The 9678-nt window shown below is 39.6% G+C and overlaps 1 protein-coding gene across 1 annotated transcript; it reads left to right on the forward strand.

Annotated features, from left to right (window-relative positions):
• The first annotated feature begins 287 nt into the window (after window positions 1-287).
• Window positions 288-7608, forward strand: UCK2 (uridine-cytidine kinase 2). The gene is made up of 4 exons (XM_015830478.1): window positions 288-336; window positions 4902-4999; window positions 5295-5343; window positions 7502-7608. The coding sequence occupies exons 1-4, from the start codon at window positions 288-290 to the stop codon at window positions 7606-7608; spliced, it is 303 nt and encodes a 100-aa protein (XP_015685964.1).
• Window positions 7609-9678: the final 2070 nt, after the last annotated feature.

Raw genomic sequence — 9678 nt, forward strand, 5'->3', positions numbered from 1 at the left:
GAATCCCCTCTTCTCTGTGGCAACCCCTCAAGTACTGAAAGACTGCTGTCATATCACTCCTAGTGCTTCTCTTTTTTAGATTATCCCCTCATCTAGATCATTTATGAAAATGTTGAAGAGTGCTGCTTGTTTTGAAGAGAATTGGTTGTTTTGTTTTTGAATCATATTAGAATCTTTTTGTGTATGTCTATAGCAAAGAAGAAACAGTACGTGTGTATCCTGCTGATGTGGTACTATTTGAGGGCATCCTAGCCTTCTATAATGAGGAAATTCGGGATCTTTTCCAAATGAAACTGTTTGTGGACATAGATCCAGACACTCGGCTCTCCCATAGGGGTAAGTTGTAGGATGACCCTCTCTTTATAGCATTAGCACAAGATCAATTGAGTATACATCTACTGGGCAATACTTCTCATTGGTTATGTGAGAACTGCAGGTGTATCCAGAGAAATCAACACAAATGAGTATTCTTGAGACAACTTTTAATTCACAGGAACATTTGGAAATGTGTTTTGTTTCAGATTTAGAATTCTGCATTCCTGAATTTCTGTTGATCCATTTCAAGTCTGGCACAGTTTTGCTGAAATAAAATCAAAAATAAAATATGAAGTTGTTTCAGGTGTTTTCCTATGATAAATAGTAATATTCATAATAATACTTTTGGGTGGCAAAAAAATTGGCTGAAGCTTAAGCAGCAGAGAAAGGTATAGAATGCACTATTGACTGCAGCAGGTGATAAACAAGGCCATGCACAGAGTGTTCATATATACTTAAGTTTAGCATAACAATCAGCATAGAGCCTTTTGCATGTTTAAGTCAAGCATAATTATTTCAGTAGAGAAAAAGATGTTTTGCTGAATTAAGGTATGCATGTGACTCTTGTCTGCAGATTGTGGAGTTTTCAGAGCATCTTTGCAGATTACAGTCTTATAGCATAGGTATCTTGAATAAACAATATCAAGAACCAAGAGCATGCACAGACTGCTCACACCCAGGTTTAGCAGGTCAACCAGTACAGAGTTGCTCTGCATTTTTAAATGCATTCTGAAGTTTGCATAAACAAAAAGACTCAAGGGAACACTGAATACAATGCAAAGATGACCTTGGGGCCTTCTAGTTTAACCCCCTACCAAAGGCAGGAGACCTTATACCATCCTGGGAAAATAGTTGTCCAATCTTTCCTGGAGGTTTGGGGATGGTATAAATCCTACTTTAAAAGGGGGGTTGGACTAGAAGACCTCCAAGCTCCCTTCTAGCCCTATGATTCTGTGAATGCATTTGATTAAGAAAGTCAAAAATTCCAAGAACCAACCAATCAAGAATTATTTTTTGCTTTTTGGATGTGTTCAGATTCAGAAACTCCAAAACAGCCAATCAGAACAACAACCAAAAAAGCTGGCTTTTGAACTTTTTGGGAAAAGATACTATTAGCTAAATCATGTTGATTATGTCATAATGAATTTTGGTGCGTAGATGAATTCTTGATGCTGATTGATCTTTTTGATTGTGGAGTTTTGAAGAGTGTTTGAGCATTTGAAGAACCTAACTGCATAGCTTTTTTGAATCTCAACGGAAATCTGCATACATGGACATAAAAAAATACACCCAACCAAATCAACAGATAGTATTTCTTGCATTTTCATCACTTTTGTGCAAATTTAGGCATAAAAGGCCTAAATTCAACTTTATTAAGTTTCAATGAGGGATAAAATAGAAAATATCAGAAAAGGAAAAATGGGGGGAGGAAATAGTAGTGCATATGCATGCTTTCAAACACAGTGTTTAATATTATTTCCAACATTTCATTTGCTTTTCTTCTTAAGGGCAGTATACAGTTGTTGTTGTTGTTGTTGTTGTTGTTATGGTTGTTAGTTGCGAAGTCGTGTCCGACCCATCATGACCCCATGGACAATGTTCCTCCAGGTCTTCCTGTCCTCTACCATCTTCTGGAGTCCATTTAAGCTCACTCCTATTGCTTCAGTGACTCCATCCAGCCACCTCATTCTCTGTACCCTATTCAAATAAAGTTCAGCTTATAGTTAATGGGTGGTTTCTTTTCTAAGAAAAGAATTATGCTCAGAATGGCCAATTTTGTGCTTCTGAGTTTTGTTATTAAGAATAATGGCTCAAGTGCAGAAAAGATATCTGTGTAAGCAAGACAGCTGATGTCAACAAAATGTGTCCTTTGTTTGCTGTGGCTACTGCCCTGATGATTGAAATATAATTGTTTAGTCAGCAATATGCTCAGACAGCAGTGTGATTAATCTGCTTTGAGCTATATCAAGCAGCTATGCCATCATTACAGAAATACAGAATAACATAATTGGAAGGGACCTTGGAGGTCTTCTAGTCCAATTCCCTGCTAAAGCAGGAGACCCAATACCATTCCAGACAAGTGCCTGTCCTGTCTTTTCTTAAAAGCCTATAGTGATGGAGCACTCCAACTTCTGAAGGCAAGCCATTCCACTGGTTAATTGTGCTGTCAGGAAATTTCTCCTTAGTTCTAGGCACCTGTCTTTTCTTAAAAGCCTATAGTGATGGAGCACTCCAACTTCTGAAGGCAAGCCATTCCACTGGTTAATTGTGCTGTCAGGAAATTTCTCCTTAGTTCTAGGTTGCTTCTTTCCTTGATGAGTTTCCATCGTTTCTTCTGGTGCTTTGGAAAATAGGTTGACCCCCTCAAATATTGGAACACTGCTATCATGTCACCCATAATTCTTCTTTTCACTGGACTAGACAAAGCCAATTCCTGCTACTGTTATTCCTGTTCTACTCTCCAGCCCACTAATCATCTTTGATGCTCTTTTCTGCACTCTTTCCAGAGTCTACATCTTTTTTATATATGATTGCAGTATTCTAAGTGTGGTCTTACTAAAGCCTTAGAAAGTGGTATTATTATTATTATTAATTATAATAATAATAATAATAATAATAATAATAATAATAATAATAATAATAATAATAATAATAATAATAATAATAATAATAATGAAGTTGGAAGGGACCTTGGAGGTCATCGAGTCCAACCCCCTGCTCAGGCAGGAACCCTACACCATTTCAGACAAATGGCTGTCCAGTCTCTTCTTAAAAACTTCCAGTGTTGGAGCATTCACCACTTCTGGAGGCAGGTTGTTCCATTGGTTAATTGTTCTAACTGTCAGGAAGTTTCTCCTAAGTTCTAAGTTGCTTCTCTCCTTGATCAGTTTCCACCTGTTGCTTCTCGTCCTGCCTTCAGGCGCCTTGGAAAATAGCTTGACTCCCTCTTCTTTGTGGCAGCCCCTGAGATATTGGAACACTGCTATCATGTCCCCCCTTGTCCTTCTCTTTGTTAAACTAGACATCCCAATTCCAGCAACCGTTCCTTATATGTTTTAGCCTCCAGTCCCCTAATCATCTTAGTTGCTCTTCTCTGTACTCTTTCTAGAGTCTCAGCATCTTTTTTACATCGTGGTGACCAAAACTGGATGCAGTATTCCAAGTGTTGCCTGACTAAGGCATTGTAAAGTGGTATTAATACTTCACGTGATCTTGATTCTATCCCTCTGTTAAAGCAGCCTAGCACTGTGTTGGCTTTTTTGGCAGCTGCAGCACACTGCTGGCTCATATTTAAGTGATTGTCCACTAGGACTCCGAGATCCCTCTCAAAGTTACTGCTATTGAACCAGGTTTCACCTAATATGTACCTGTACATTTGTTTTTTTTCTTGCCTATGTATAAAATCTTACTTTTCTCTATATTGATTTTGTTAGATAGGGTCCAGTGTTCAGGTCTGTTGAGATCCATCTGGATCGTGAGTCTATCTTCAAATCTGCCAAGATCCTTTTGGATCCTGAGCTTGTCTTCTGGGGTGTTGGCTATTCCTGCCAGTTTAGTGTCATCTGCAAATTTGATGAGTTCCCTTCTATTCCCTCATCTAAATCATTTATGAAGATGTTGAAGAATAATGGGCCTAAAATGGAGCCTTGGGGTATCCCGCTGCTTCTTCCTTCCATGTTGGTGTACTTCCATTGAGGACTACACATTGAGTATGATTTGTTAGCCTCCACCTCCAGCATCATGTGCTGGGAATCCATATTCAGAAAGTAACAGCTCTTTCTCCTCTAGACCTCTGTCTTCAATCTCAAATTGCTACTGAAGGAGAGTAAACTGACTGCTTGATGCATCATCAACACCAACACTTCTTCAGCTTGTGCAGGCTGAAGAGCTCCTTCCCAGCATTGGGTCCTTTCTTAGCCTCTCCCATCACATTACCAGCTGGTGGCACCATTGTTTCATCAGAAAGAAGAGTCAAAGTAATAAAATCAAGGTTCCTTACATCAGTTGTTCCTCCCCTCCCTTGACTTGTCAAACCTTGGCATGCCTTTCCTTTCACCAGGAAAGTTTTCTTTACCTGTGTGATCTCTTTCTATTTGACCTCATTGTCCTTGATATAGGTAATCTTAATAGGGGTGGTATAGTTAGGAAAATTCTGAAATGGAAGTTGCTTTTAAAAAACAAAAAAGGACTTTAATATGATTTTGCATGGGTATAGCAAACAGCAATGTAAATATATTAATTGGTAGAATTAAAAATAAAGCAGATCTTACTGAAAGAGCTTTGAGGGGGTGAGCGAAAGTGGTAACTGAAGCACAAAAAGGGACTAGTTTAAAAAGGGAACAGAAGAATGTGCGGAATTCTTTTTATCTGGCCTGCAGTTCTGTGAATATCTGTGGCTGAGCATGAACCTGAATCTTATCTCTTCAATCCTAGTCTAAGACTTAAACCATTACATCATAGTAGCTCACTTGTCATATGAGGGCTTAAACTTAGTGTGTTTAGGCTGTACTGTGAATGTACTGTAGCTGTGCACTATTTTTTTTCTGTTGTCATTCACCTATTTCATATTTCTTTACTGTCTGCAGTTCTCCGAGATATCAGTAAACGAGTCAGGGATTTAGAGCAGACCTTATCACAGTACATTACATTTGTCAAGCCAGATTTTGAAGAATTCTGCTTACCTGTGAGTAAAAGGTTTTTCCCTTCCCTGGCATGGGAATTGGAGGTTTAGAGAAGAAGAACCCTGGTGGAACACTTGGTAGATAGAAGTAGCAGTATTTCTTGAAGTCCTCTTATGGACTTCATCTGCTTCATCTGCTCTTATAATGGCTGGCACGGACACTAGTAGAAATGAAAGTGCAAAAATGGAGATGTCTAACTCCACTTGCAGTTTAAGGGGAGAAACCAATCAACCCATCTTCTCCCAGAGAAATTTCCTCTCTACAGTTCCTCTAACATGATTTTCTCTTTTCTGGCAGACCAAGAAATATGCTGATGTAATTATCTCTAGAGGTATGGATAATCTTGGTGAGTATGGGATAAGGTGAATAGAGAGTTGGATAATGGAAAATTGGAGGCATTCTATAAGAAAATCATTTGTCTCTGTCATTCTACGTTAATAAACCTCTAGATATATAAAAAAAGAAAAGAACTGAGTAGACATGGCACTTTAATGTATTATATACAGTACAGAATTATTTTTTTTAAGTTAATACAGGTAGTCCTTGACTTCAGTGACTGTTCAAACAAATGATGGTTATAATTGATCCTTGGAATTCTGGCTGTCCTAGCACTTCTGGGGTCATTCAGTCTGGATGCTTGGCAATGCACTTACAACTGGTTGCAGCACCTTACAGTTGCGTGATCACCATTTCCAACCAGCTTTCCCAGATAGCCAGTGGGGAAACCAGCAGAGAAGATTGCAAGTTGCTGGAATAAGCTTCCACCACTCTGCAGTTTCCCCCAGTGTGTCTATGTTCATGCCCTGATGAGTCACTCATGCACTCTGTGCATCATCCTGTCAGCCCTTCCAGTAAACCAGATAGAAATACAACTAGATGGGCTAATTTTATTTTATTGTAAGCTACATTAACATAATCTTGCAAGTCTGAAGGTACAAATCTCCCATTGCCACTTTTAACTGCCTGATCAATTAGGGCAGGTCTTTCTTAAGTTTCTTCCTCTGATTGTTAAGCCATTGGGGGCTCTCCCCCCTTATCTGCTTGTTTCCTAGGCTGCATCTCTTCCCCTCATCCCTCAAGATTATTCTCATCTCCAGACCCTCACCACAACTCCCATGCATCCTTGTGCACATTCTCCAATCCTTGCCACATATCTCTTGCACAACCTCACTGCAGAATGGGACAACTCACTGTAGGACAATCCAACAAATACAAAATTTCAATTTCAATGGAACCATGACCAATAATAATAAAATCAAGTCAATCCAGAAATACAAGAGTTATAATAATTTTGATGAAAACGTGGTCACCAATAATAAAAGTAACTGAATGAAACAATTAATACAGCGTTGAATTGTCCTGTGGCGAGTAGTCCTTGCAGTGAGTTGGCCATGGTAAGTTGTCCTGCAGCAGGTTGGCTGTGGGGAGTTGGCTACAGTGCGTTGGGCATAGTGAGTTGTCCTCTCTGACCATTGCCACATCTCCCACATCCCTCTTTGCATGCTTGTTCCAACAATCCTCCTTTCAGAAAATCTGGGTCCCACTAAAAGTACACTTTTTCCAAAAATAAAATTGCTAAGTTCATTGTTATTTTCCATATCTATAATTTAGGGTATATTTTAATAACTTAAACCACTAAAAATACCTTGTGCCAATCAAGACTACTTTATCTCACCACTGATAGGTCCCTCACGAGTTCAGAACCACTGTTTTATTGTATAGATTTATAACAGGCCTGGGCATTTTATGGCCCGCCGGCCCCCAGGCACATCCAATCCTGTCTCTGTCCAGCCTTAATGAAGTCAATCAGAACTCAGAAACCAAATGTAAATAAGCGTGCTGCAGGGGTGGGGAAAGAAGCTGAGTTGGATCCAGCTCTGAGCAGTCACTGTGTACTCTTTCAGTCAGTTGGATGTTGTGGGAGGGTGAGGAGAGAAAGTGTTTTTCTATGCCTGTGCAGTGCTCACTTCTTGCCTGGAGCAGCCTGAGCTGGTGGCAATCATTGTATGAGGGGACACAGGCTCAGCCACCCACCACTGCTCAGTCAAAGTGCAGCTTTGCAGGCGAGTGGGTGGAATGCAGTTGCAAGCTATTGGTTCGGCCCTCCACAGCAGTCCCAGTTCCTCATGTGGCCCCTTGGGAAAATTCATTGCCCACCCCTAATCTATAATGAAGCAGGATGATAGTCTTAAGTCTATTAGATTTGTGCCCAACCAGTTCTTCCCCTGCCCCCAGGGTCAGGGCTTCACCCGGTGCCCAGCAATGTTTCTCTGTAGAACCTTAATTAGCATCCATGACTAACAATGGAGGTGTCAGAGACAAGATTTGGAAAAATGGCTTTGATCGCAGATTCTCAAAATCTTAGTAATAAAGCTCAACTAAGATACATATAGCAGTCTCTGCAGCAGTCTAGATTACTATACACATCAGTCTCAGAGTTTAAAGATTTTGCTTCTGACTATCAATTTCAGCCTTCAAATCACCTCTTTTTTTCCTCTACCTAGTGGCCATCAATTTGATTGTGCAGCACATCCAAGACATCCTGAATGGCGGCCTCAACAAACGCCAACTCAATGGGTACCTGTATGATTATATTCCTCCCTGCCAGTAACAGCCCTCAGAATCCAGCAGCCGCCCACACTGATCTCAGAGCAAGAGAAAGGCCTGCACTGCTATGCCCCATAGTTGCATTCTCTGAGTCCTTGCTCCTTCCCCTAATTGCAGTGCTTCATTTCTTATTATAGTTCAAATTATGGTTACCTGCAATGGTTTTGCTCCAGCCTTTTCATGGAGGAATGGCAATATGTTTCTATATGGTACTACAAATAGTTTCTGATATGTAGTATCAGCCAGTATAGCTGCCATGATGGTGAGACCATATCTTTTTTTTCAATATTTTATTAATTTTTTATAGTCACAAAATATTTTATCAGCAAAATATTGTCTGGGTTCCAATGTTTAGTGTGTCCAAAGTAATTTTATAATCTTCTCTATTTCCCCCCCAAAAGGCTTAAACTGCCGCTTATTCTGGGAGAAGGGGTAAAAAAGAAAAAAGAAACCTTTAGTTCTGGGAGTTCTTTGCTTTTGGGTCACTTCCCCCCCCCCCCAAGAACAGGTTTTACAATCGTAGAGGAAGGAAAATAGTGTCCCTCAGATCAGACATGTTGCTCATGATTGTTAGATGCTTTCCCCTCCGGCAGACAGCAGTTTTCTCCTGTTGGTCCTGAGGAAGCCCTCAGTGCAAATGAAAAAGATTAAATGTAAAGAAATAATCAAATAGAATAAATGCAACCCCAATTTAAATCTGTTTATGTTACAATCCAGAGCACAATGAGTGTTCATTTCCTGATATAACACAAATACAGAATTGGATATGAAATTATACAAATTATGGCTTGGCAGGGCTGCTTTTCTATGTAAATACAGAGACAAGAGAAGTGTAAATGATTCTTCCACTAGAATGCCACTAAACATGATGGAGTGTAGGTTCTAATTTGAAAGTCAAACTCCAGAGGTGCTATCTACTGACCCCATGTGTAAAGCTGCTCAGAAACTATTTACTTATTTTTCTCCTACAACGGAAGCATTTGGAAAGAAAATCCCAAATAACTTCTCTGCTGGAGGCTAGAACTTGTGCTGCAGAGGCATAGATGTGATAGGCATGTGCAAAAGGAAATCAAGCTTTGGAAGAACTTTAAACACAATTCTACATATGGAACAAAATTATGGATTTTCATTCTGTACCCTAGTGCAATATATTTTTCTGAGGACACAGTCACTTGAAACTTCAGCTTATTTGACTAAAACAAAAGTTAGGATGACAAAAACTGCCATCCAGGTGAGCAGGTCAGTGAATCCAAACCACAAGTTAAAAGTATGATTCAACAAAATGTGCCAAAGGAGATGAATAGAGACAGAAAGCAGGGATTTGGTAGTGTACTTTAACAAAAGTAATGTTATGGAAAAGAAGGAAGGGTTCAGGTAAGTTGTAATTGGATGGACAGTGTGTAGTCAGTTGTAAAGAGTGTCAAGCTCATTTCCTGATTGCTCGAAAATTTGTCCTCAAAGTTTCCTACTGCCTGTTGAGAGAACTGAGTGACTATTTCCTTCCTGAGTAACTATTTCTCAAAGGAGATCTCCTTTATTCTGCTGAATAAAGAGATTACAGGTAGTCTTCTACTTATGACCACAAATTGACCCCCAAATTTCCATCGCTAAGTAAGATAGTTATGAAGTGAGTTGTGCTCCCTTTTTTGCCACAGTTGTTAAACAAATCACTGCAGTTTTTAAGTGAATCGTGCAATTGTTAAGCAAATCTGGCTTCTCCCACTGACTTTGTTGGAAGTCAGCTAGAAGATTATTAATGGTGTTCACATGACCCCTGGACAGTACAACTCTCATAAATACATGCCAGTTGCCAACCCCCCCCCCGATTTGAATCACATGACCATGGAAATGCTGCAATGGTTGCAAGTGTGAAAACTGGTCACAAGTCACTTCTTACAGTGCTATTGTAACTTTAAATAGTCACTAAACAAATGGTTGTAAGTCAAGGACTATCTGTATAGGAAACACTTGAAAAAATTTAAAGGATCAGAGCAGCAAGTGAATGCACCTCACCTGATGAGAAAGATTTGTTAATTCAATAAAGGAAATTGTAATGGCTGATACGTAGAAGAAG

The sequence above is a fragment of the Protobothrops mucrosquamatus genome, unplaced genomic scaffold (assembly GCF_001527695.2).
Source record: "Protobothrops mucrosquamatus isolate PMUCROS unplaced genomic scaffold, P.Mucros_1.0 scaffold_243, whole genome shotgun sequence".
In the NCBI taxonomy this organism is placed as follows: Eukaryota; Metazoa; Chordata; class Lepidosauria; order Squamata; family Viperidae; genus Protobothrops; species Protobothrops mucrosquamatus.

Bases quoted from the DNA above. Each gene is read 5' to 3' on its own strand.
- UCK2 (XM_015830478.1), top strand. From the start codon at position 288: ATGAAACTGTTTGTGGACATAGATCCAGACACTCGGCTCTCCCATAGG. The intron at 337-4,901 runs GTAAGTTGTAGG...TACTGTCTGCAG, and splicing joins CACTCGGCTCTCCCATAGGG to TTCTCCGAGATATCAGTAAA. The intron at 5,344-7,501 runs GTGAGTATGGGA...TCCTCTACCTAG, and splicing joins TAGAGGTATGGATAATCTTG to TGGCCATCAATTTGATTGTG.